Source organism: Dendrobates tinctorius, unplaced genomic scaffold (assembly GCF_039654945.1).
Source record: "Dendrobates tinctorius isolate UK_male_01 unplaced genomic scaffold, ASM3965494v1 ptg000432c, whole genome shotgun sequence".
NCBI lineage: Eukaryota > Metazoa > Chordata > Amphibia > Anura > Dendrobatidae > Dendrobates > Dendrobates tinctorius.
This window is the reverse complement of record NW_027362095.1, coordinates 1,415,140-1,442,500: the sequence shown is the minus strand read 5'-3', so window position 1 is coordinate 1,442,500 and position 27,361 is coordinate 1,415,140. Positions and strand designations below refer to the sequence as shown.

At 44.3% G+C, this 27,361-nt stretch overlaps 1 protein-coding gene, 1 long non-coding RNA gene and 5 other non-coding genes across 7 annotated transcripts; 1 reads left to right on the top strand and 6 right to left on the bottom strand.

Moving 5' to 3' along the window:
- Positions 1 to 1,395: 1,395 nt before the first annotated feature.
- Positions 1,396 to 1,468, bottom strand: TRNAV-UAC (transfer RNA valine (anticodon UAC)). The gene has a single exon. It is a non-coding gene; the product is annotated as a tRNA-Val (tRNA).
- A 97-nt stretch (positions 1,469 to 1,565) lies between these two features.
- Positions 1,566 to 1,638, bottom strand: TRNAV-CAC (transfer RNA valine (anticodon CAC)). Its single transcript has one exon. It is a non-coding gene; the product is annotated as a tRNA-Val (tRNA).
- A 768-nt stretch (positions 1,639 to 2,406) lies between these two features.
- On the bottom strand, positions 2,407 to 2,479 carry TRNAV-UAC (transfer RNA valine (anticodon UAC)). The gene has a single exon. It is a non-coding gene; the product is annotated as a tRNA-Val (tRNA).
- Positions 2,480 to 2,894: 415 nt separating this feature from the next.
- TRNAV-AAC (transfer RNA valine (anticodon AAC)) lies at positions 2,895 to 2,967 on the bottom strand. The gene has a single exon. It is a non-coding gene; the product is annotated as a tRNA-Val (tRNA).
- Positions 2,968 to 3,053: 86 nt separating this feature from the next.
- TRNAV-AAC (transfer RNA valine (anticodon AAC)) lies at positions 3,054 to 3,126 on the bottom strand. Its single transcript has one exon. It is a non-coding gene; the product is annotated as a tRNA-Val (tRNA).
- A 10,251-nt stretch (positions 3,127 to 13,377) lies between these two features.
- Positions 13,378 to 14,310, bottom strand: LOC141076913 (olfactory receptor 2D3-like). Its single transcript, XM_073564143.1, has one exon. It carries the CDS (start codon positions 14,308 to 14,310, stop codon positions 13,378 to 13,380), a length of 933 nt encoding a protein of 310 aa, XP_073420244.1.
- Positions 14,311 to 24,632: 10,322 nt separating this feature from the next.
- On the top strand, positions 24,633 to 26,502 carry LOC141076915 (uncharacterized). Its single transcript, XR_012227531.1, has 3 exons — positions 24,633 to 24,907; positions 24,995 to 25,145; positions 26,120 to 26,502. It is a non-coding gene; the product is annotated as an uncharacterized lncRNA (long non-coding RNA).
- The last annotated feature ends 859 nt before the right edge of the window (positions 26,503 to 27,361 follow it).

The window sequence follows — 27,361 nt, the reverse complement described above, 5'->3', positions numbered from 1 at the left end:
CTGAGCAGAAAAAGTAAATTAATGTGCATGCAAAATGTGATTGCATATGAACACATGACCTTTACACAGAGAAAACCAAAAAGCAAAACACAAAACAAATATCCTGGAATAAAAAAGTAAAAAAATATATTGCAAAAATTGCATGAAGGTAGTAATAATAGTAATAATAAGGGTATTTAGTTAACATAATTTTGATCAAAATAATGTAGAAGCCATCCCGCCATGTCACGGCAACCCTTGTGGGACAGTCCTAGCTCTTGTAATTAAAACCTTTCCACTTGTCAAGTGACGTGAATGTGAACAAGGACAGAGGGACTGAACCACCAGTAATAGTATAGGCCAGACAGGATGGATTTTCCAACTCAGAAACAGGGCGGTCACACCCTTATATGCACAGAATGCACAATGAAACAAATGAGAAACTGGGTCTGAGCAGAAAAAGTAAATTAATGTGCATGCAAAATGTGATTGCATATGAACACATGACCTTTACACAGAGAAAACCAAAAAGCAAAACACAAAACAAATATCCTGGAATAAAAAAGTAAAAAAATATATTGCAAAAATTGCATGAAGGTAGTAATAATAGTAATAATAAGGGTATTTAGTTAACATAATTTTGATCAAAATAATGTAGAAGCCATCCCGCCACGTCACGGCAACCCTTGTGGGACAGTCCTAACTCTTGTATTTAAAACCTTTCCACTTGTCAAGTGACGTGAATGTGAACAAGGACAGAGGGACTGAACCACCAGTAATAGTATAGGCCAGACAGGATGGATTTTCCAACTCAGAAACAGGGCGGTCACACCCTTATATGCACAGAATGCACAATGAAACAAATGAGAAACTGGGTCTGAGCAGAAAAAGTAAATTAATGTGCATGCAAAATGTGATTGCATATGAACACATGACCTTTACACAGAGAAAACCAAAAAGCAAAACACAAAACAAATATCCTGGAATAAAAAAGTAAAAAAATATATTGCAAAAATTGCATGAAGGTAGTAATAATAGTAATAATAAGGGTATTTAGTTAACATAATTTTGATCAAAATAATGTAGAAGCCATCCCGCCACGTCACGGCAACCCTTGTGGGACAGTCCTAACTCTTGTATTTAAAACCTTTCCACTTGTCAAGTGACGTGAATGTGAACAAGGACAGAGGGACTGAACCACCAGTAATAGTATAGGCCAACAATATACGTTTGTGATCAAAATAAAGAAAAGCCACATGTTTCTGCCCGGGATCAATACAGGGAACTTTCAGGAGGATGGCAAACAGGACAATCACTACACTACAGTAACCAGACAAGAGCGTTTACTGTGGTCATGGTAAGTATTAAAGATCAAGCACTCATTGTCAAAAGTGCTAGTTTGCAAGAGGAACGCTGTGTTTCTGCCCAGTTTCGAACTGAGGACCTTTCGCGTGTAAAGCGAACGTGATAACCGCCACACTACAGAAACCAACCGATTCAAACAAACAGAAAATGCTGTGGTCATGGCAAGCAATAAAGAACAAGCACTGAAAGTCAAAAAGATCGTTTTCCAAGAGAAAAAGCTGTGTTTCTGCCCAGTTTCGAACTGGGGACCTTTCGCGTGTGAGGCGACCGTGATAACCGCTACACTACAGAAACCCACTGCGGAAGGTTACTGTGGTCATGACGAGCCATCGAGAACAAAGACTCAACGTCAAAAGCTTTAATATCAACGCCTAATGTCATGCTTCTATCCAGTTTCGAACTGGGGACCGTTCGCGTGTGAGGGGAACGTGACAACCAATACACTTCAGAAACTCCATGCAAAGCTAAAGATGTTTAAACATGCTGAAATGAACTTGAAAAAGAAAAAAACAGCCAGCCAAAGTCAAGAGGTCTTCCTCTATGTCTGAAGACAGGACAAAGTGCATTTTGCAACACAGGAACCTTTCATTTGTCAGGCGATTGGAGAAAAAGAACAAACAGGGAAACAAAACCATGCTCCACAAAACATTCTCATGCCTTTGCCCAAAAGCCAAAAAGAAAAAGCACCTAGATGCCTGCTTTCGCACCTTGATCCTATCAGGTGTTACTTGAATTAGGAACACTTAGACACTGTCAAAAACACACATGCTTGCCAAAAGCAAAAACGGGTAGAAATAATCACATTGGTAAAAGTAATGCTCATTAAACCAGCAATAGAATATGCTAACTAAGGCTAATTAAGCCAACAATATACGTTTGTGATCAAAATAAAGAAAAGCCACATGTTTCTGCCCGGGATCAAAACAGGGAACTTTCAGGAGGATGGCAAACAGGACAATCACTACACTACAGTAACCAGACAAGAGCGTTTACTGTGGTCATGGCAAGCATTAAAGATCAAGCACTCATTGTCAAAAGCGCTAGTTTGCATGAGGAACGCTGTGTTTCTGCCCAGTTTCGAACTGAGGACCTTTCGCGTGTAAAGCGAACGTGATAACCGCTACACTACAGAAACCAACCGATTCAAACAAACAAAAAATGCTGTGGTCATGGCAAGCAATAAAGAACAAGCACTGAAAGTCAAAAAGATCGTTTTCCAAGAGAAAAATCTGTGTTTCTGCCCTGTTTCGAACTGGGGACATTTCGCGTGTGAGGCGAACGTGATAACCTCTACACTACAGAAACCAGATGCAAGTGCTTACTGTGGTGACATCAAGCAATCGAGATCAAGAACTGAAAGTCAAAAGCTTGGATACCAAAGGGTAACAGCGTGTTTCTGCCCAGTTTCGAACTGGGGACCTTTCGCGTGTTAGGCGAACGTGATAACCGCTACACTACAGAAAGCGGATGCAAGTGCTTACTGTGGTGACATCAAGCAATCGAGATCAAGAACTGAAAGTCAAAAGCTTGGATACCAAAGGGTAACAGCGTGTTTCTGCCCAGTTTCGAACTGGGGACCTTTCGCGTGTTAGGCGAACGTGATAACCTCTACACTACAGAAACCAGATGCAAGTGCTTACTGTGGTGACATCAAGCAATCGAGATCAAGAACTGAAAGTCAAAAGCTTGGATACCAAAGGGTAACAGCGTGTTTCTGCCCAGTTTCAAACTGGGGACCTTTCGCGTGTTAGGCGAACGTGATAACCACTACACTACAGAAACCGGCTGCAGAAGGTTACTGTGGTCATGACGAGCCATCGAGAACAAAGACTCAACGTCAAAAGCTTTAATATCAACGCCTAATGTCAGGCTTCTATCAAGTTTCAAACTGAGGACCTTTCACGTGTAAAGCGAACGTGATAACCACTACACTACAGAAACCAACCGATTCAACCCAACAAAAAATGCTGTGGTCATGGCAAGCAATAAAGAACAAGCACTGAAAGTCAAAAAGATTGTTTTCCAAGAGAAAAAGCTGTGTTTCTGCCCTGTTTCGAACTAGGGACATTTCGCGTGTGAGGCGAACGTGATAACCGCTACACTACAGAAACCAGATGCAAGTGCTTACTGTGGTGACATCAAGCAATCGAGATCAAGAACTGAAAGTCAAAAGCTTGGATACCAAAGGGTAACAGCGTGTTTCGGCCCAGTTTCGAAATGGGGACCGTTCGCGTGTTAGGCGAACGTGATAACCACTACACTACGGAAACCGGCTGCGGAAGGTTACTGTGGTCATGATGAGCCATCGAGAACAAAGACTCAACGTCAAAAGCTTTAATATCAACGCCTAATGTCATGCTTCTATCCAGTTTCGAACTGGGGACCGTTCGCGTGTGAGGTGAACGTGACAACCACTACACTTCAGAAACTCCATGCAAAGCTAAAGATGTTTAAACATGCTGAAATGAACTTGAAAAAGTAAAAAACAGCCAGCCAAAGTCAAGAGTTCTTCCTCTATGTCTGAAGACAGGACAAAGTGCATTTTGCAACACAGGAACCTTTCATTTGTCAGGCTATTGGAGAAAAAGAACAAACAGGGAAACAAAACCATGCTCCACAAAACATTCTCATGCCTTTGTCCAAAAGCCAAAAAGAAAAAGCACCTGGATGCCTGCTTTCGCACCTTGATCCTATCAGGTTTTACTTGAATTAGGAACACTTAGACACTGTCAAAAACACACATGCTTGCCAAAAGCAAAAACGGGTAGAAATAATCACATTGGTAAAAGTAATGCTCATTAAACCAGCAATAGAATATGCTAACTAAGGCTAGTTTCACACTTGCTTCTTTTTGCAGCGCGTTTTTCCCGCAAAAAAACGCATTAAAAAAACGCATACAAATGCATACAAACGCTGCATTTTTTTCAAGCATTTTTATGCGCATGCAGGAAAAAAACGCAGCGTTTTTGTGCGTTTGTATGCGTTTTTTGTGCGTTTGCGTTTTTTTACAGATTTTGGAAAAACCCCACAAAAAAGAAAAAACAACCATTCAACAACACACAAGACCAATGGGACTGCATTGTGGGTGTGGTATGTTAATATATAGACCCTGTCTACAGTATTCTTCACATTTGCTTGATTCTTCTCGTGACCATGGATCTGCGCTGGAAGAGTTTTCACTTCAACTTGGATTTGGACATCTCGATGGCTCAGGCGTATGCAGTTGCTTGCCATGAACAAAGGAAGAGAGAGAGGCAGCGAAGATGGCGGCGTATGTGGATACATCCGATTGTTGAACTCCGGGAGAGCCGCGGGGCATACCACACCCTCTACAGCGAGCTCCAGTCAAACCCGGAGAAATTTACAGATTATATCCGGATGTCCCACGAAAGTTTCATGGATTTGCTTGCTCGTGTCCAACAATCCATCCGGAGACAGGACACACAGCTCCGTCGTGCAATTCCTCCTGAGGAACGGCTACTGGTGACATTACGGTATGTTTTAAAAACCAAGGGGTGCGGTCTGATGGTTTTTTTTTAAATTTAGTATTCAAAACCTTGGGTAATTAGTTTTCGTGAATGTACTAATATTTTATTTTATAGCTTTTTAAAATAATATACATAAATATTAATTTTACTTCTTTGTCTGTTCACAGATTCCTGGCGACTGGAGAAACCCTATCTTCACTACACTTCCAGTACCGTATTGGAATCTCTACCTTGTCTGGAATTGTTGCTGACACCTGCCGGGCTCTCTGGAATGTTCTTTGTCCAGAATTTATGCCCCTGCCCACCGCTGAAAAGTGGATGGAAATTGCTGACAAATTCTGGACAGTATGCAATTTTCCCAACTGTTTGGGAGCTGTTGATGGTAAACACATACGGATCATCAAACCCCAAAGAACGGGATCTGAGTACTATAATTACAAAAAGTACTTTTCAATAGTACTCATGGCGATTGCGGATGCCGGATGTATGTTTGTAGCAGTGGACATTGGAGCATTTGGCCGTGGTAATGACTCACAGGCTTTTAAAAACTCAGACATGGGCCGGAGGTTGTATGGCAACCAATTTAATTTCCCTATGCCACGGCCTCTTCCTCACACCGAAGCTCCGCCACTGCCCTTTGTAATGGTTGGCGATGAGGCTTTTCAAATGTGCGGAAACTTACTGAAACCCTACTCCAGCCGTGACTTGGACCACACCAAAAAAATATTTAATTACAGGCTGACCAGGGCCAGAAGAACTGTCGAGTGTGCTTTTGGGATTCTTGTCTCCAGATGGCGAATTCTGGGCACGGCCATTAATCTTAAACTTGAAACAGTCGATGAGGTGGTGAAGGCCTGTGTGGTTCTAAATAACTTTGTGATGGCTAAAGAGCACCCGACCTTTGAACTGGACGATGATGCTCCCAACCCATTGCCTGAATTCACTCAGCACACTCTCAGGTCATCCGTTGAAGTTGGCCAAATGAGGGACCAATTTGCGGCCTACTTTATTTCTGATGTAGGACGGGTGCACTGGCAAGATGAAATGGTGTAATGTTTTTGTTTGTTTATGGTAATAAAAAACCTTATTTGATACCATTACTGAGTGCACTATATTTTTTAAACTCAAATTAAATAAAAAACTTCCCATGTATAACTGAATTTTTTGATGTTCACACACCTGGGCAGGTAAATACACATATGAGTTAAAATGCAGCATTGCTAGTCTGCGTGAAATATATTGGAACGAGCAAAGCTGCAGGCCATGAATCAGGAAACCAATTTTTTTCAAGAGAAAATTGTGCAACTAGTTGAAAAAAAAGTATGTGATTTTCTCAAAACACAACCCTCAAAACCCAACCCCAATGAAAGTCAATGGGGAATACAAGTCAGCATTGAGTGGATGAATGTAATCTGCTCCATTCCAACTTACAAGTTATTACACTAGGCCTTGGAATGACTACACTAGGCCGTGGTATTTCAAATATGAGTATAGTAGGCCTTGGGCCTACTAGTATAGTCATATGTGAAATACCACGGCCTAGTATAGTCATACCAAGGCCTACTCGATTTTTACCAACTAGGATCTTGTTTCACGAAAAACAAACTGGTGAAACTAGAAAGAAACTTATTTTTTAGACAAGTTTCAACAGTTTGTTTTTCATGAAACCAGATTCTAGTTGGTAAAACTAGAGTTATTACACTAGGCCTTGGAATGACTACACTAGGCCGTGGTATTTCAAATATGAGTATAGTAGGCCTTGGGGCTAGTAGTATAGTAATATGTGAAATACCACGGCCTAGTATAGTCATACCAAGGCCTACTGTAATAACTCGATTTTTAACAACTAGCATCTTGTTTCACAAAAAACAAACTGGTGAAACTAGAAAGAAACTTATTTTTTAGACAAGTTTCAACAGTTTGTTTTTCATGAAACCAGATCCAAGTTGGTAAAACTCGAGTTATTACACTAGGCCTTGGTATGACTATACTAGTCCGTGTTATTTCACATATGACTATATTAGGCCTTGGGTTGGTTTTTAACATGTATTTACCCATCAGTGTGTGTGAGCGGCGCAAACAACATTAATGAAACTTTGTAATGGTGAACCACAAATGTAAATTTATTTTTAATCACAAAAATAAACCAAAAAATTATTTTTTACGGCGTTTGGGGGCAGATGGTTTCAATTTGGGGGTGTGCAGGGAATATGCAACACTTGCAGTTGAAGACGGTGTTTGAGGGGAAGGGGCAACAAAACTTGTGGGGGAAGGTAGTCCAGTTAAGGGAATTAAACTAGGAACACTTGGAGGAGAGGAAATCTGTTCAGGTACATTAGTTGTCATGGCATGTCGCCGTAGGCTTGTGTGCCTGGACCGACTTTGGCCCAATGCCCGCCTTGATAGATTTCGCCTTGAACTAGGGGCAAATATTGAGTGTAGGTCCCCCGTCTGCTGGTGTGGCTGCTGCTGCTGCTGAGGTGGCGGCTGCTGCTGAGGTGGCTGCTGCTGCTGCTGAGGTGGCTGCTGCTGCTGCTGAGGTGGTTGCTGCTGCTGCTGAGGTGGCTGCTGCTGCTGCTGCTGAGGTGGCTGCTGCTGCTGCTGAGGTGGCTGCTGCTGAGGTGGCTGCTGCTGCTGAGGTGGCTGCAGCTGCTGCTCTTCGTTGGCAGTGCTCGTCCTTGCAGGAGGACTGGTGGCGGCAGTGATGGTCCAGGTTTGCAGAGTGGTGGTGGCAGGGCTACTACATGTTGTTGTAGCGGCAGGGCTGTTCCATGTTTGCCTAGTGGTGGCTGAGCTCCACGCATGCATGGGAGTGGCGGTGGTGCTCCAGACAGGAGCAGCGCTTGCCATGGTGGTGTCGGTGAAGTGACCAGCTGCACTCAGACTTGTGGTGGTGTAACGGTGGGTGTCCTGGCTTTGAATAGAGGTGTCCTTGCAGTGGTATGCAGCACAAGTCGGTAGTGAGGTGAAGCGAGTCAATGGTGGCACAGGTGGAAATGACACCACTGACTGCTGACCGTACCGATTATGCTGCATAGCCTGCAAGAAAGCATTGTTGCAGGCCTGCAGCACATTCAGCTGTTGCTCAGGACTAAGGTGTTCCGCCATGCCCTTTTCAATCTTACTAAAAAAATGGTGTGCTGGTCTGTTGAGGTCGGCCTCCAGACGGTCAAGGCGCTGTTCTACAGAATTGAAGCGGTGTTCAAAGTGGTTAAAACCACGTTCCATGAGTGCAAAACCGCTTTCAACTCTGTCGGACAGTGACTTGAGGCTGGAATTAAAGGCCTCGCTCAAATGCATAAACTCGGGCAAGACATTCCTGTCCAAGGCCCTCTGCCGCTGGCGGGTAGTGCCCGCATAACCAGTGGCAGAGACCTGGGACAGGGGAACACCTGATGGCCCAGCTTCCTGGTCACCAGCTGTGTGTGTGGCTGACCTGCAAGGTGCTTCCTGGCTGTCGGATGGCTGGGACGGGTCAGAGGACGTCCGAGGAAGGACCGCTCCAGGGCCAGGTTGCAGGGTGCTGCTCCAGGTGCTGTGGAAGAAAGGAAAATCATTACTACCATGCCTTTACAAGAAGCATCAGCTGTGGATTAGAAAAACACAGATTAATAAAAATAAAAACCCAAAATTTATAATACTTACGATCTCGTGGCAAGGACCGGTCTTAGGAACTGCAACGCGTGATAGTGACGATATCTAGTTCTGGTCCTTGACGCAGATCCACTGCGAACCTGGCCCTCAGCACGAACATCACTGTTGAAGCGGTCCTTGATCGAACGCCAACGTGTTCGGACTTTGTCCACTGTTGTTAAAAAAAAAACAGTGCCGTCAAGGACAACAGTCACTGCGGCACAATATAGCAATACAATACTCAAAGCAGTCACTGTAGACCCCGATGACACTGTTGGGTTTCCTGCTAGAATACACCTAGCACGAAACCCAACAGTGCCGTCAAGGACAACAGTCACTGCGGCACAATGTAGCAATACAATACTCAAAGCAGTCACTGTAGACCCCGATGACACTGTTGGGTTTCCTGCTAGAATACATCTAGCACGAAACCCAACAGTGCCGTCAAGGACAACAGTCACTGCGGCACAATGTAGCAATACAATACTCAAAGCAGTCACTGTAGACCCCGATGACACTGTTGGGTTTCCTGCTAGAATACACCTAGCACGAAACCCAACAGTGCCATCAAGGACAACAGTCACTGCGGCACAATGTAGCAATACAATACTCAAAGCAGTCACTGTAGACCCCGATGACACTGTTGGGTTTCCTGCTAAAATACACCTAGCACGAAACCCAACAGTGCCGTCAAGGACAACAGTCACTGCAGCACAATGTAGCAATACAATACTCAAAGCAGTCACTGTAGACCCCAATGACACTGTTGGGTTTCCTGCTAGAATATGCCTAGCACGAAACCCAACAGTGCCGTCAAGGACAACAGTCACTGCGGCACAATACAGAGCAGGGAAATACTCACTAAACGCCTTTTTGGAGGATGCTGTGGTGCTGTCCCAGCCATCCATCAACGCTCCGGCCACCTCATTCCATAGCCGCCGGGTCACCACAATGTCCTTGTGCAGCCGGTCACGGCTGTCCCACAACGGCGAACGCTCCTGGACCAGGCTGATGAGCTGCTCATTATCCAGGTAGACGTCTTCATCCCGTTGTGGAACCTAGACAAAACACATTCATTAGAATAATCAAATTTAAATTGAATAAAAAGTTACAAAAAAAGAAACATCAAAAAGAGTAAAAATAGAAGATAAAAAATAAAGAACATTACAAATCATTTGATACATACATTCCGTATCACCACCGGGACTTGGCTTCGCTGCTCCTGCTCTTCGCCCTCACTAGTCCCGTCCGCAGAAGATGATGATGACGATGTCTTAAAAAAGTTGAAAAAAACGTAAGAGATTTGGAGAAGCAGCAGATATACTTACCAGATGCACGAAAATAATCACCTCACGGTCTGCTTGCGCCAATTCCTGCCGCGATGGGGAATACTCGGATTCTGAAGACATACTGCATGTAAAAATAATAAAAATCATTAGTACATACATAATTTAAAAGGACAGGCATATAATGTAATATACTCACATTCTTCGCTGATAGAAGATGGGTTCCTTGTTGACTGTCTGCTCTCCAATCTGTCAGTGTAGTAGTGGCAGAGTTTTGGCAGGCACCTCCTTTATATAGACTTTTTTTTTTTGACTTTAGAAGATTATAACTAGTACAACAAGTGGACACCACCAAAAAAACGCAGCGCTAAAAAAACGCTTACATGCGCATGCCAGTGCGCACGTATGCGCATCCATAGGCTATAATGGCCATTTTTAGCGCAAAATGTGCGCATACGTGCGCATGCGCTTTTTTGCAGGGCCAAAAAATGCAACATGCTGCGTCTGTAAAATACAAACGCACACCCCAAAAAAACGCAGCGCATGAAAATCGCATACGTGCGCATGCCAGCGCGCAGGTATGCGCACCCATGTTAAATATAGGGGAAAAAACGCATGCGCACGTATGCGTTTTTTTACAGCGCAAAAAAACGCAAATGTGAAACCAGCCTTAGTGTTCTTATTCCTGAACACCTGCTAACCAGTATAAGAAACACTAATTTTGCTAAGAGTGTGTGGTACTACACTTTAATATGAGCTAATGTGGCCTACACAACTCTAAAGTGGAATGTTTGGTGAACTTTATTTCCTTTTTTTGTTTTTTTTTGGGAAAAATAAAAGGATGTGACCAAAGTTTGAAAGCTATAGTATCACAAACTTTTTGGAGCGATTACAATGCAGGAAGCTAACCTACAATGCAATTGATGAGGCTCCAAAAAATAGGGTGATACTAGTCTGGCTTGCCCTGAAGGGCACAAGCCAGCAAAAAGGCTCCTCTATCTAATCCTATATAGTGTTTGCAACCAACCAATGACAATGGATGCGGATGGAAGCACACTATTATAGGAGCAAAAATCTGGACAAATTAGCTGCAAAAAAAGGACTATGTATGAGGCAGCGACGCACGCTGAGCGGACTACAACCAGCGGTGGCTGTAGAACACACTGCAACGGGAGCTGCACTCACACACAGAGAGACCTATCAGACAGCCAAAATCAGTGCAGAGAAATGGGCTATAGCACTGAAAGGCTGCTGAAAGGCTCCGCTGTCCACTCCTTTAGTGTTTGCAACCAATGTATATGGATACGTATGGAAGCACACTATACAGGAGAAAAAAAAGCAGCAATAAAAGAAAAATGTGTATGAGGCAGACACACGCTGGGCGGCCTACAAGCAGACGTGCCTGCAGGACACACTACACAGCGTGGGTCTGCACTCACGCAGCCCTTGCAGACAGCTATTAAAACAGCGCTGCTGGGCTAATAAAATGCTACAGTGGTGGATTATGTAGCCTGGGTGGAGCAATAGATATGTTTGATGATCGCTATTTCTAACTGTCCCTCACAGTCTTCAACAGCAGCCTGTCCCTAACTGAATTCACAGCAGAGTGAACCCGAAATGGCGGCTGCTGCGGTTTTTATAGTGCATCATGACATCATTTCAGCAGCCAATCACAGCCATGCCAGTAGTTATCATGCCTACATGCCTAAAAGGATGTGCCCACACTTCTGAGGATCCCCATTGGCTGAATCAAATCGAGCGGGCTCCTAGCATTATGGGAACTTCCGATTTTGGTATTTAATATGAAAAAAGTATCGGAACTAAGTATCAGAATTCTGATACAGCTAATATCGGCTGATACCCAATACTTGCGGTATCGGAATGCTCAACACTAGTCTCCATATCTTATTTGTCTCCACACGTGAGAAATAATTACTGAACGTAGTAGATTAAAGAAAACTGGTAACGTACAACACAGGGACGGCTCAGGGGCCACACAAGCACAAAAACCACACCGGTACAGGGACACAGTGGCCATGTAGGCACAGGAACCACACTAGCACAGTAACCACACCAGCACATGGGCCGCACAGGGACCACATGGGTACAGGGACCACATGGGCACAGATCACACAAGTACAGGGATAACACAGTCACAAGGGCCGCACGGGTCACAGGGAATGCATGGGCACTGGTACCATATGAGAACAAGGACTACACTGGCACAGGGACCACATAAGCACAGGGACTATGCCAGCATGGGCACCACGCCGGTACAGGGACCACACCAGCATAGGGTCCATATGAAAACAGGACCCACACCAGTACAGGGTTCACACAACTGAGGTCCATACCGGCATAAAGACCACATGGCAACAGAATACACACTGGTTTAGGGACCACACAAGCACAGGAACAACAAGAGCACAGGGACCATATTGACATAAGAACCAAAATAGTATAGGGTTCACATGGGTGCAGGGACCAGAACAGTACAAGGGCTACACTGGTATAGAGACCACATGGACACAGGGTCCACACCACTTTAGGAACCTCACTAGCACTAGGACCACTCTAGCATAGGGACCTTACAAGCAAAAGGACTGCACCAGCACATGAGCTCACCTAAGGAGACGCCACTGTGCTCCTCATCTCACTGTCCACTCCACCCAGTTTAGCATAGTTCAGGATTGTAATACAGGATGGGCCTACAGGTCATTCAGGCCCTACATACTATGGTCTCTCCCAGGCTACAGGGATCCTCCTCATGCTGCACGTCTTACTACAGCCACCTCGGGGTTGTTACACACCACCCTAGCCCATCATTGGTTCCCTTATTGGTCTGACGGTTACCATAACCGTCGGAGCTAGAGTCTACGCTGATTGTGCTGTCTGCCTACTCTGCCACTTTCCACTCAGTCTTGAGGCCCTTCTTGGCACAAAGAGACCATACTACTTCCATCGCCACCACTCACTGTCTGACAGTCCATTGTCCTTCTCAGTTCTACACAGGCCCCTGTTAGAACATCATGTCTACAGCAACAACACTCAGTCTCCTTCACATCACTATAGAGTGAAAGATTAATCAATTAAGGTGGTCCGAACAAGGTCTACAGTATTTACTGCAAAGACCTTCATCACCACATACTATATGTCCACCCTCTCCCAGAATGGCATCTAACCTCCTCCCTAAATGGGCTCTTCAATGTATGTATACAAACATGCTCCATTCACAGCCATCTTTCAGCTCAGTCCTCTAACTTGAAGCTTGTGGGCCCCAATGCAAAATTTCTAAAAGGGCCTCAACCATTAAGGTTCTTTAGTAGTATTGGTATTCTACTATGTGCCAAAGGGACCTTTTGATTTTTCCTAGGCTCAAGGGCTTAAATGCAACTGCAACCACAACATGCACTTTAGTTGCGTCCTTCATTAAATTCCCTCTTTTGCCCAATTACAGAGCCACATGTACGCACTCCAGCTGACCTGCAAAGAAAAGAACACAGTGCAACTCCATGCATGTAAATGGTACAACCAGTAACATCTGAGAAGCCCCTTTAAGAAAATAGACCACAGTAATGCTCAGTCCATAGGTTGCATCCACAAAAAATGGGGCATCGAACATGAGGCTAGGATTTCATTGTGGATCTCTTGAGATGTTGAATGGCCCCTTGAACATCTTTATTTCTTAGGCTGTAGATAATGGGGTTCAGCATTGGGGTGACCATGGTATAAAACACCGATAAAAGCTTATCCGATAAGTGCCCCGAATATTGGGGCTTCATATACATTATAATAGCTGTGCCATAGAAGAGGACGACTATGATCAAGTGGGAGATGCAAGTGGAGAAAGCCTTGTATCTGCTAGAGCGGATCTTCAGAACTGCCAGGATGATGTGACCATATGAGTAAAGGATACATGAGAAAGGAACCAGGAGAAATATGTAGCTCCCAACCAACTTCACCGCAACCACATTAAAGAGGGAAAGATCATTGCATGAGAGTTCCATTAATGATGGAGCTTCACAGAAGAAGTGGTCAATTGGAGTGAACTTACAAAATGTGAGTTGACACAGAAGGTAAATGTCCACTGACGATATGACGCTTCCTGTCAGCCATGAAGCACTTATCATTACAACACAAGTCATTGTCTTCATGATCACATTGCAAGGTAAGGGATTACTGATGGCGACGTATCGATCATAAGCCATAAAAGCCAAGAGAACGCACTCAGTCTCACCAAGAAGAAGGAAGCCATACATCTGGACCAAGCAACCAATGTAGGAAATGCTCTTCTTCTCCATGAAGAAATTGACAAGCATCTTGGGAATGATAATGGAGGTGAAGCAGATGTCCAGGAAGGACAAGTTAGCTAGGAAGATATACATAGAATTGTGCAGCTGACGGTCATATCTTACCACCACGATGAGCAGAAGATTCCCAGCCATGGTGGTTATACACAGGATCAAGAATATCTGAAAAAGTAGAACTTGTACAACGTGGTCAGTGGAAAATCCCAGAAGAATGAATTCTGTCACATGGCTGTCATTTCCCTTTTCCATGTTGAGAAAGGTTTATAGATTGGACCAAGATGAACTGAAGAAAAATCTGAAAAAATAGATTCCAAGAACATGCTCTGTTATGAATGAGTCACCGTAGGAGGCAAACACAAAAATAGTCGCTACGTCCTGAAAACCAGAGAAGTTGGCAGCTATCAGATTGCAGACCCCTGAACCTATCAACACAACTAGCAGTAGCCGTGGGGGGTTCCTACGGTGCCCTAGACACCTCGATCACAGCCGGAGAGCTAAATAGCCTAAAGACAGAAAGGGAAATCTAAACTGCCCCAGAGCAGACCCCAAAGTAATAGGCAGCCCCCAACATATAATGACGGTGAAGCAAGATGAAAAAACACTTACATAGATAGAAAGATAGGCTGAGCAAACGATGGGGCCCAAGCTAACTAAATAGGACAGGAAAGGAAGGTTGCTGTCTGCAATCTGCCAAAACCCTATCAAAGACCAGAGCCAACAGACTGATATGGAAAAAAGCCCTGAAGACGCTAGGCTTCAAAAATACTATATCAGTACTCAGGTATTTTCTGAAGACAGAGCTAATAGGAATTCAGCTCACCCCAGCAGGGAATGGCAGAAATCCAGAAAAACAAAGCAAAACAAAATCAAAGCACAAATGAAAAAAGCAGAGCAGAAAACTTAGCTTTTGAGGAGCAGGAATCCAGACTGGTCTCCAAGAATCCCTCAGAGAAATCACCCGCAAGGCAGAAGGGCGTCGCCGGCCTTATATGCAGTCTGTGACTCCACTCAGCCAGTCATCATCATTAGGCTCAGGTGCTTGATAATCAGGCTCGCTACCTTCCTTTACCAGAAGAGGGAGTTCACCAGACCTCAGCAGCGAAGGGGAAAATGAACTCACAACAGTACCTCCCCCTTGAGGAGGGGTCACCAAACCCTCAACCACGCCTCCAGGGCGATCAGGGTGAGCCCGATGAAAGGCACGCACCAATCTTTTGGCATGAATATCAGAGGCAGAGACCCAGGAATTATCCTCCTGACCATAACCCTTCCACTTAACCAAATACTGGAGTCTCCGTCTAGCCAGACAGGAATCCAGTATTTTCTCTACCTCATATTCCATGTTACCTTCAACCAATACAGGATCCGGAGGTGCCACCCCAGGAACAACTGGTTCAACAAACCTCTTCAACAAGGACTTGTGGAACACATTATGGATTTTAAATGTGACAGGAAGAGCCAAACGAAAAGAGACCGGATTAATAATCTCCAAAATCTTGTAAGGTCCAATAAATCTAGTCTTAAACTTAGGAGAAGCCACCTTCATAGCAATATTTTTTGATGATAACCACACCAAATCACCAACCTTAAACTGGGGACCAATGGTCCTATGTCGGTTGGAAAACCGCTGGGCCTTTTCCTGGGAGAGAGATAACTTATCCACCACTTGGTCCCAGATCTGGTGCATTCTCTCCACCACAGTGTCAACACCTGGGCAGGCAGAAGGCTCCACCTGCCCTGAAGAAAATCGAGGATGAAACCCAAAGTTACAAAAAAAAGGTGACATCAAAGTGGCAGAACTAGCTCTATTATTTATAGCAAATTCGGCCAAGGGCAAAAATGAAACCCAATCATCCTGATCAGCGGAAATAAAACATCTCAAATACGACTCCAAGGTCTGGTTTGTTCTCTCTGTCTACCCATTGGTCTGAGGGTGAAAAGCAGAGGAGAAGGACAACTGAATTCCCAGCTTGGAAGAGAAAGTCCTCCAAAATCTAGACACAAACTGAACTCCTCTGTCAGATACAATGTTCTCAGGAATCTCATGCAAGCGAACCACCTGTTGCAAAAACAGGGGCACCAACTCAGAGGAAGACGGCAACTTAGGGAGTGGTACAAGATGAACCATCTTAGAGAACCTATCACAAATCACCCAAATAACAGTCATTCTTTGAGAGACAGGCATATCAGAGATGAAATCCATTGAAATATGGGTCCATGGCCTCCTGGGGATTGGCAAAGGCATCAATAACCCACTAGAGTGAGAACAAGCTTTAGACCTGGAGCAAGTCCCACAGGACTGCACAAAATTCCTGACATCATGAGACAAGGTGGGCCACCAAAAAGACCAACTCACCAGATCTCTAGTACCAAAAATACCTGGATGACCGGCCAATGCAGAGCAATGAACTTCAGACAGCACTCTCATCTTCCACTGGTCAGGAACATACAACTTTCCACTGGGATAACACTCAGGTTTGTCCTCCTGGAACTCTTCCAGAGCACGTCTCAAATCGGGCGAGATGGCAGAAAGAACTACCCCTTCGCCTAAGATGGTAGCAGGCTTGGTCACCACAGGAGAATCAGCAAAGAAGCTCCTAGAGAGGGTGTCTGCCTTGACATTCTTAGTTCCAGGAAGAAAAGAGACCACAAAATCAAAACTTGTAAAAAACAAGGCCCACCTAGCCTGTCTAGGGTTCAAGCGTTTAGCCGACTCTAGGTAAATCAAATTCTTGTGGTCAGTGAGGACCACGACTTGATGTTTAGCTCCCTCCAACCAATGTCTCCACTCCTCAAATGCCCATTTCATGGCCAACAGTTCCCGATTCCCCACATCGTAGTTACGTTCAGATGGAGAGAACTTTCGGGAAAAGAAAGCACAGGGATTCATTTTAGATGTTACAGGATCCTTTTGGGACAAAACAGCTCCTGCACCAATCTCAGAAGCATCCACCTCTACCTGGAACGGGAGTGAGACATCAGGTTGCCGCAAAACCGGGGCGGAGGTGAATCTTCGCTTCAGCTCCTGAAAGGAAGAAACAGCCTCCGGAGACCAATTCAACACATCAGCACCCTTCTTAGTCAGATCAGTCAATGGCTTGGCAATACTAGAAAATTTTGCTATAAATTTACGAAAAAAATTAGCAAAACCCAAAAACTTCTGGAGGGCATTCAAAGAAGTGGACTGAACCCAATCATAAATGGCCTGTACCTTGGCCGGGTCCATTTCAATAGTTGACGGAGACAAAATAAATCCCAAAAATGAAATCCTCTGTACTCCAAAAAGGCATTTCGATCCTTTGACATACAGGGAATTCTCCCTCAAGATCCGGAACACAGTATGAATATGTTCCACATGAGAATCCCAATCCTTGGAGAAGATCAAAATATCATCCAGATAGATAATCAAAAATTTAGCGACAAAGTCTCGGAAAATATCGTTCATGAAGCACTGGAAGACAGAAGGGGCATTAGTGAGCCCAAAAGGCATCACCAGGTACTCAAAATGTCCCTCCGGGGTATTAAACGCCGTCTTCCATTCATCCCCATGCTTAATGCGAATAAGATTATACGCCCCCCTGAGGTCAAGCTTGGTAAACCAGCAAGCACCTTTAACTCTAGAGAATAGATCCGAAATCAGGGGTAACGGATACTGATATTTAACCGTAATTTTGTTGAGGGCACGATAATCAATACAAGGCCTTAATGAACCATCCTTTTTGGCCACGAAAAAAAAACCGGCACCTTAGGGTGAAGAGGATGGTCTAATATGGCCCTTCTCCAACGCCTCCTTAATATAGGATCGCATAGCCTCGTGCTCGGGTACAGATAAATTGAAGAGCCGACCCTTGGGAAATTTACACCCCGGGCTCAGTTCAATTGCACAATCATAACTCCTATGAGGAGGCAAAGACGCAGACTCATTCTCACTAAATACATCATAAAAGTCCGCCAAATAGTCAGGAACATCATGCGACTGAGGAGAGGTGGAAAAAAACGGAGCCTCACTAAAGGCACACCGACAACCCCAACTCACCACAGACACAGATTTCCAATCCAAAACTGGGTTATGAATTTGTAACCAGGGAAACCCCAGAACAATGGTATCATGCAGATTATGCAACACCAAAAATCTGCAATTTTCTTGATGGTCTGGGGCGACCCGCATAACCACCTGGGTCCAAAACTGAGGTTTATTTTTCGCCAAAGGAGTAGCATCAATCCCCCTCAAAGGGATAGGCGTCTGCAGAGGTGTCATCGGAAATCCACAACGTTTAGCAAAATCCAAGTCCATTAGATTTAGAGCTGCTCCCGAATCCACAAAAGCCTTGGCGGAAAATGTGGACAGGGAGCAGATCAGAGTAATAGCCAGAAGAAACTTAGGTTGAACACCACCAACAGAAAACGTGTGTGCAAAACGTTTCTCTCGTTTAGGGCAGACAGAAATAATATGCGAGGCATCTCCACAGAAAAAACACAACTTATTACTCCTTCTGAACTCCTGACGCTGCTCCCTGGACAAAACTCTATCACATTGCATAGGTTCAGACACCTGTTCAACTGGTGGCAACACCTCTCGTGCAATCCTGCGTTCACGCAAACGCCGATCAACCTGAATGGCTAATGACAAAGAATCATCCAGACCAGAGGGAACAGGAAATCCCACCATAGTATCTTTTATGGCTTCTGACAAACCCTTCCGAAAGAGAGCAGCCAAGGCATTATCATTCCAGGTAGTAAGGACCGCCCACTTTCGGAATTTTTGACAGTACAATTCTGCAGAATCTCGACCCTGGTTCAATGCCAACAGGGTCTTTTCAGCCTGATCAATAGCATTAGGTTCATCATACAACAACCCCAAGGCTTGAAAAAATGCGTTCACATTAGTCAGAATAGGATCATCTGGTTTCAAAGAAAACGCCCAATCCTGGGGATCGCCACGCAGCAAAGAGATGACAATTTTAACCTGCTGCGCGGAGCTCCCTGACGAGTTAGGCTTCAAGGCAAAAAATAATTTACAATTATTTTTGAAATTCAAAAATTTAGACCGATCCCCAAAAAATACATCAGGTGTAGGGATCTTTGGTTCAACAGCATGTGAACTAGCAAGGTAGGTGGAAATTCCCCGCACTTCAGCAGCGAGCTGCTCCACACGATCAGATAATTGCTTTATCTCCATTGAGAGAAAAAAAAATTCCCCCTACGGCCTCAGAGATATAGAGGAAAAAATATACACTTTTTTTTTCCTTTTTACAATTCCTTCCTACTATTGAGAACCCTAGGATCTGCGGTATGGCGGGTGATTCTGTTATGATTGAATCACCGTAAGAGGCAGACACAAAAATAGTCGCTACGTCCAGAAAACCAGAGAAGTTGGCAGCTATCAGATTGCAGACCCCTGAACCTATCAACACAACTAGCAGTAGCCGTGGGGGGTTCCTACGGTGCCCTAGACCCCTCGATCACAGCCGGAGAGCTAAATAGCCTAAAGACAGAAAGGGAAATCTAAACTGCCCCAGAGCAGACCCCAAAGTAATTGGCAGCCCCCAACATATAATGACAGTGAAGCAAGATGAAAAAACACTTACATAGATAGAAAGATAGGCTGAGCAAACGATGGGGCCCAAGCTAACTAAATAGGACAGGAAAGGAAGGTTGCTGTCTGCAATCTGCCAAAACCCTATCAAAGACCAGAGCCAACAGACTGATATGGAAAAAAGCCCTGAAGACGCTAGGCTTCAAAAATACTATATCAGTACTCAGGTATTTTCTGAAGACAGAGCTAATAGGAATTCAGCTCACCCCAGCAGGGAATGGCAGAAATCCAGAAAAACAAAGCAAAACAAAATCAAAGCACAAATGAAAAAAGCAGAGCAGAAAACTTAGCTTTTGAGGAGCAGGAATCCAGACTGGTCTCCAAGAATCCCTCAGAGAATCACCCGCAAGGCAGAAGGGTGTCGCCGGCCTTATATCCAGTCTGTTACTCCACTCAGCCAGTCATCATCATTAGGCTCAGGTGCTTGATAATCAGGCTCGCTACCTTCCTTTACCAGAAGAGGGAGTTCACCAGACCTCAGCAGCGAAGGGGAAAATGAACTCATAACAATGCTCATAGTCAGAAGCAATTTTGAACAAATGCTATTTTTTATATCTACTTTACATAATGATATTTTTGTTCCCTATATTGTTGCATGTGTTTCACGTAGGGGTGCCACGTCACTCGGAGGACCCTCTAATGGTCTGAATTAAAAGGGGACAGGTTTCTACCCATTATTTAATATCTTAGGAAGAGCGAGGAGTGAGCGGGTGTGCAAAAGATATTGGCTTGTGCCCATCACAAAAGAGCGTTACACTGAGTAACCTGGGAGGTGCAATGTAATGATTGCAGAGGGGACTAGTGAGGGAGAGCTGGGATTGGTATTAGCAATGTCCAGTCTGGACTGCCGGGAGCACGTAAAGAATATCTGCAAGGAAAGATCATGGCGGTGCCAAACTGGACTGTCCCAATACCCTATTGTGATACCAGAGGAGCCATCATTGTCTCAGGTTAAAGCTGTACTCTACTGATACTATGGGTCTTGCACCTCTATGACTATGAGGCTTGTATCAAGAACGGGTATAATTTCTAACTATACATTGAGTATTCTGGGCTTTCAGTGTCCTCGTGAGTATGAGATGGTAGAATATTTTCTTGGCTTCATCCTATGATCCAGTGTGTGTTATAATTAGTCAAATATAACAAAGTGGGTAATATTCCATAACATACAACAGCGATACTAAATGACTCCTCCTACTTTTTATGGTATGGAGGATCTCGGAAATAATCAGAATCAATATTCCAGCTGAGGCTTCAGTGAGGAGACAGAAAATAAATGTTATCCTGGACATAATATGATGAGAAGATGACGATACTGCGAGGAGATGTGTGAAGCAGACGGCCCTCATCAATATGGGACAATCACATGAATCAGGAGCCGGAGGAAACCTGCAGACCCAAACACAAGACAGGTCATTCTGGAAAAAACAATCTTATATAATGGTATAAAAATTAGGCTAATACTACAACTACAATACTACCAATAGCAGAAAATACATTATAATATACAACCCTAAATCCAAAAGAGTTGGGTCTCTGTGTATAGAATGCAAAGAAATCAAGAATGTGATCATCTGGAAATCTCTCTTATGGTCATACTTTACCACACAGAACATAAAAGAGATCAGAAGTTGAGCTTTGGACATTTTTCCATTTCATTTGAAAAATTATGTCATTTAATATATAATGGCAGTGACACTTTTCACAAAAGTTAGGACAGGGTTAACACAAAGCTGGAAAAGTCACATGACTGATTAAAAAGAGCATGTAAGAGAGGCAGAGTCTCTCCAGGAGCAAAGATAGTCAGACTTCATAAATCTGAATCTAAACCCACAATTTGAGAAAACCGGTCCTCAAAATAAAATTACTAAGGCTGTGTGCACACGCTGCGGATTTTGCTGCGGTTCCGCAGCGGTTTTGGCCTCTGCAGACCCGCAGCAGTTTCTGCTGCGGTGTACAGTACAATTGTTTTCTATGAGAATTCAAAACCGCTGTGCACATGCTGCGGAAAAAAACGCGCGGTTTATTTTCCGCAGCATGTCAATTGTTTGTGCGTTTCTGCCGCGGTTCCGCACCCATTGGACTTCATGGACTTTGTAAAATCCGCATAAAAACCGCAGATCTAAAAAGATCTGCAGTTTTTCCTGCGGATTGGGTGCAAAAAACCGCAGCGGAATGGGGGGAAATGATGTCAAGGCGGGAGGAAGTGTAGTGTGTGGGCGGAGTATAGTGTGCAGTGACAAGATTTCTGGCAAGATGGAGGGCTACCGGCGCATGGAGATGGACGTGGGGCGTTTGATAGACTTGGTATGTATGTATGTTTGTATGTATGTATGTATATATGTATGTGTCTGTCTGTGTGCGTCTCCATGCGACGGTAGTGCGACAATTGTGCTCAATCGCCGCATGGGCCTGCTGCTCCCATCCGGCCATGTGATGGGAGAGTAGGCCCTGCGGCCACCGAGCACAATTGTACAGTGCTAAACACGTAACAAAACACATAACATACATGTAACAGACATTACATACAACATACATGACATGACATACAACACAAAACATATACTGTATACTCACCATCCAGGCCCCGCCATCTTGTCCAGAAGCCCTCGCTCCCCTCGTTCTTGAATAAAGTTAAAAAAAAAACCTTTCCCCCCCCAAAAAAAATGTCCGCCGAAAATAAACAAAAAACAAAGGTCCCACGGCGATCTCGGAAGTATTCGGGCAAGTTTTCCGGTGTTCGGCCGCTCCAGGACCTCGCTTTACGGCTCTTCTGCTGCGTGTGACCTTTCCCACGCAGCAGTGCCGTAAATGAGGTTACCGGAGTCACTGAACTCTGGTAAACTGTAGGCACATGCGCAGTTACACACTGCAGGAGCAGAGCTCCTGTCAGTGTGTTTCTGGTGACATGGAGAATGGTCACATCTGCTGATGTGACTGTTCTCCATGATTGATCGACGTGGGACACTCGTTTAAATGGACTGCGACGGAACGGTAGGTATCTTAGTTGGTTTGTTTGTTTTTTTTCTCTAGGTGATCGATGGCATCCCAAATGGATTGAGCGTGCAATAAAATTTTGTCAAAAACAGTGGTTTTTATTTGAATAAAAATTATTATTTAATGTGTCTGTGTGTTTTTTTCCATTCTTTATAATTGGATTAATAATGGATCGGCATCACTGACGCCTCTCCATTATTAACCGGGCTTAATGTCACCGATCAAAGGTGACATTAACCCCTTTATTACCCCACATCCCGCCGACGTGGTGCAGGAGTGGGAAGAGAGGGGCTAAGTGCCAGAATTGGCGCATCTTATTGATGCGCCATTTCTGGGGCGGCTGTGGCCTGATATTTGTAGCCGGGGAGGCAATATCCATGACCCCTTCCTCGGCTATGAATATCAGCCCGCAGCTGTCTGCGTAGCCTTTCTGGCCCTAAAATATGGGGGACCCCTACGTCATTTTTTTGGGGGGTCCCCCTTTTTTTTAGAGCCAGAAAGGCAACGCAGACGGCTGTGGGCTGATCTTCATAGCCTGGGAAAGGGGACATGGATATTAACCCCTTCCCAGGTTGGAAATATCAGTTTGCAGTTGTCTGCTTAGTCTTTCTGGCCCTAAAATATGGGGGACCCCTACGTCATTTTTTTTTGGGGGGGTCCCCCTTTTTTTTAGAGCCAGAAAGGCAACGCAGACAGCTGTGGGCTGATCTTCATAGCCTGGGAAAGGGGACATGGATATTAACCCCTTCCCAGGTTGGAAATATCAGCCCGCAGCTGTCTGCTTAGTCTTTCTGGCCCTAAAATATGGGGGACCCCTACGTCATTTTTTTTTTAGGGGGGTCCCCCTCTTTTTTTAAAGCCTGAATGGCTACGCAGACAGCTGCGGCAAGATATTTAACACCTGGTAATCAGCCTGCAGCTGTCTGCATAGGCTTTGTGGGCCAAAAAAATAGGGGGAACAGCACGTATTAAGTTTAGTTTTTGGAAATTTTTTAAAATAGCAAGATAAGCTTCCCACAAATACCCTGTTCCCTGCCTTGAGAGGCCACGATCTCGTTTGCAAGATCGCTGCAGAGTCACAACTTTTGTGACGTAACAGCGATCTCACCAGCGAAATCGCTGTGTGTGAGAGCGATCAGCGAGCGGCACACCTGCCGGTATCGCTGATCGCTCTGGGAAATCTATGGACATTTCTTTGGTCGATGGTCTCCCACTGGCCAGCACGCATCTCACCTTCCGATGTCCCGCGCAGTCTTCCGGCCTCTCTCCACGCTCCGGTCACAGTGATCCTTTACACGAATGAGCGCGAGACGTCGTTGCCGTGAGACCGTGACATTCTCGCGATCATTCTCGCAAAGGATCACTGGTACCGTAGCGTCAAGAGAGGCCGGAAGACTGCGCGGGACATCGGAAGGTTAGAATAAAAAGATTTTGTATTTTAATACAATTTTTAACGGGTGGCCAGCGATGCCGTCCGCTCGGCATTGCTGTGCTGATCGCTGGTGGAGCTGTCTGTGTAACAACTCACCAGCGAGCACATAGCGACTTACTAGTGATCCTGACACCTTGATATCGGTGTCGGGATCGCTGGTAAGTCGCTTAGTGTGACGGGGCCTAGGCCACAGCTGTCTGCTTTGCCTTTCTGAGCCAAAAATATAGGGGGACCCCACGTCAAAATTATTTTAGGCCTCCCAGGAATTTTACAGCCAGAAAAGAAACGCATACAACTGTGGCCAATCAGAGCCTCAAAACAGGCCATGTTTATGAACCCCAACCCAGCCTCCATTTTCCATCCCATAGTTGTCTGCTTTGCATTTCTGGCACCAAAATATAGGGTGGACGTTGCATCTACATACAAGTTTGCACTCAGAAAGGAAACGCAGACAACTGCGGGTTGATATTATTAGCCTATGAAAAGGCAATGAGTATTATCCCCTCACTCACATTCGAAAAATATGAAGCCGCTAACGTATGGCTACTTTTAGTAGCTATACAATATCAGTGCTCACTACCTAAATTAGTTTTTAGGGCTTATATGTAAATTTTTGTTTTTTAGATTTTTATTAGTGTAACTGATATAGTTCCTAATTCCATTTTCTATTTGTGTGTAGGTGCGTGATTACCCAGCCCTTTGGGACCCGGCAGACAGGCTGTACAAAGATCGTGGCAACAGGGATCGTTGCTGGAGCAAAATTTTAAGTGATCTGTACCCTGACTGGCACTCCTTTCCAAAAGCCACACAGTCACAAATTGGTAACTAACTTTTTCAGGATTATTTTTGTTATCACTTGTTATTAAAGCAAAAAAGGTGGTAAAAATCTTGTTGTCTTTCTTTTGTAGACAGTGATGTCAAACAACGTTGGCGTTCGGTTCGGGACAGGTTTAATTAATTCATTGCCAGCTGTCAAAAAAGTGGCGCATCCCCAACCAGCAGAACATTTCCGTACTTCCAAGAACTTCAATTTCTCATCACCAGCCGGACATTGCGAAGGTAAGTTTACGCCAAAAAAAAATACCGCATTCAAACAGTTTTCTTTATTTCCATTACTTCTCGGATATAGAAATTTGACATCTTTTTAATTTTCTGAAATGCTTAGCACACTGATGCTTCCAGTTACTCCTTGGAAATTGTCTTCCACCTGTCTTGAAGGAGTTTACAAAGATGCTTAGCACTTGTTTGACTTCACTCTGCGGGCCCACCTCAACCCACACCATCTTGTTTGGGTTCAGGTCTGGTAACTGTGGAGGCCAGGTCATCTGGCGTAGCACCCCATCAGTGTACTTCTTGGTCAAATAGCCCTTACACAGGCTGGAGGTGTGTTTCTGGTCATTGTCCTGTTGACTACACAAATTATGTCCCAACGAACAGCAAACCGGATGTAAGAGCATGCCGCCTAAAGATTCCGTGGTAGCCATGCTGGTTCACAATGCCATACATTTCTAAATCCACAACAGTTTCACCAGCAAAGCACCCCCACAGCATCACACCTCCTCCTCCATGCTACACGGTGTTAAACAAGCATTGCAAGTCCATCCGTTCACCTTTGTCATTGTATACTTTTTAGCCCTTCGTACTGATTCTACAATTTTCATTATAATGAAAATACATAAAAGTCTTTGAATGAAAAGATGTCTAAGAACTTTTGGTCTCTATTGGACATCTTCACTATGCGTTATAAAGTGCTTGTGAAGCTCCAATAAATTCTGACATGTGCCGCAGCTTCTAACAATACTGCATGTTTCGCTGCCATTTGTTGGCGCTGATTGACAGCAAAGATAATTTGCACTGTGTATATATAGCACGCACTGATTCCAAATGAGTAAAATACAAACATGCGTTATAATCATGCAATGTAAAATGGGGCACCGCAGTTGTCATGAAATTTTTTTGGAGTTGGCCAAACAGTTTGTCCGAATAAAATATGTAATTTTTAATCCTCATGTTTTTCTTTTTTCTCTCAACAGCACTCAAGGGAACATAATTGAAAACGTCAATGAATCAGAAGATGGAGCAGGGTCTTGTGAGGCAGGTGACATCTCGGCACCATGTCGCAACACACCTTCTGATGTAGCCCCATCTTCATCAGCTGCAGGAACATCTGTTTCTGCAGCTGATGAACCATTGGGTTCCTCAGAAGCATGTGTAGCCACTGCCTTTCCGGTGTCTGGAGAGCCGAGCAAGAAAAGAACCAAAAAAAAACACATTGACACCACCTTAAAGGCATCCTCGGATACACTAGATTTGATTAAAAAGACCACAAGCGAGGATGAGTTTGATTTCTTCGGCATGACAATTGCCAATAAAATTCGAAGCTTGACACCGGAGAGGCAGTCTATATTAATGACAATGGTGCAGATGTCAATCACTGCTTTTCAGGACCCTGCTCCCATAGCATCATACACTAATATTTTAATGGGCGTTTTTAACCTGTTCCGACCAACACCACCCACCCAACAGCAGCGGCCAACGGAGTATAGGCCAACAAATAACACCAATTACTTTTCTGACTCAGGCAGCTCCCAGGCCAACTATCCGTATACCCCTGAGTACCATTATCTCCCCTAATTGTTACCGTCAATGGTGCACAAAATATTTGTTACAATAATTAGACATGTTGTCTGTTTCGAACACCTTGCCCGCTTCAACACAATGTTCCCCCAAAAAATTTGTGTTGTTTAAAAAGGTCCGTTTTGGAGTTGTTCAAATGTAATAATATTTGGCTGTATTTCTAGTTTTTTGATGCCAACAATGTCCTTGAATTTATATATTGTTTTCTAAATAAAAAATATTGTATTTACAATTTGTTTGTTTTTTTTGGGACAGATTAATGTAAATGCAGTGATCTCTGCCTGTCATGTGTCGAGAATCAAAGGACTATGGGCGGGAGGGTCAAAAAGGTGGTTGATGCTGCAGAAACTGTAGGATTTCCAGCCAATGTACTGTGTGTAGGCTTTGAAGAAGGAAAATGAGGTGAAATAAATGAAACACACACCGTCAATACAGAATCAGAATTGTTTTTAGTGATTAATACAATCTAATTTTTTTAAAAAAATTTTGAAAAAGTTTTTCATTACAACTTGAGTGGTCCTTTCTTTTGTGACGCTCTGTTCTTCCATCTTTCAGTGCTGGTCAGGCTGCCCAACACCAGCACAGGAGTATTGCCAATGCACGGCACCTTCGGGACTCATAAAACAGTCAGTAAAGGT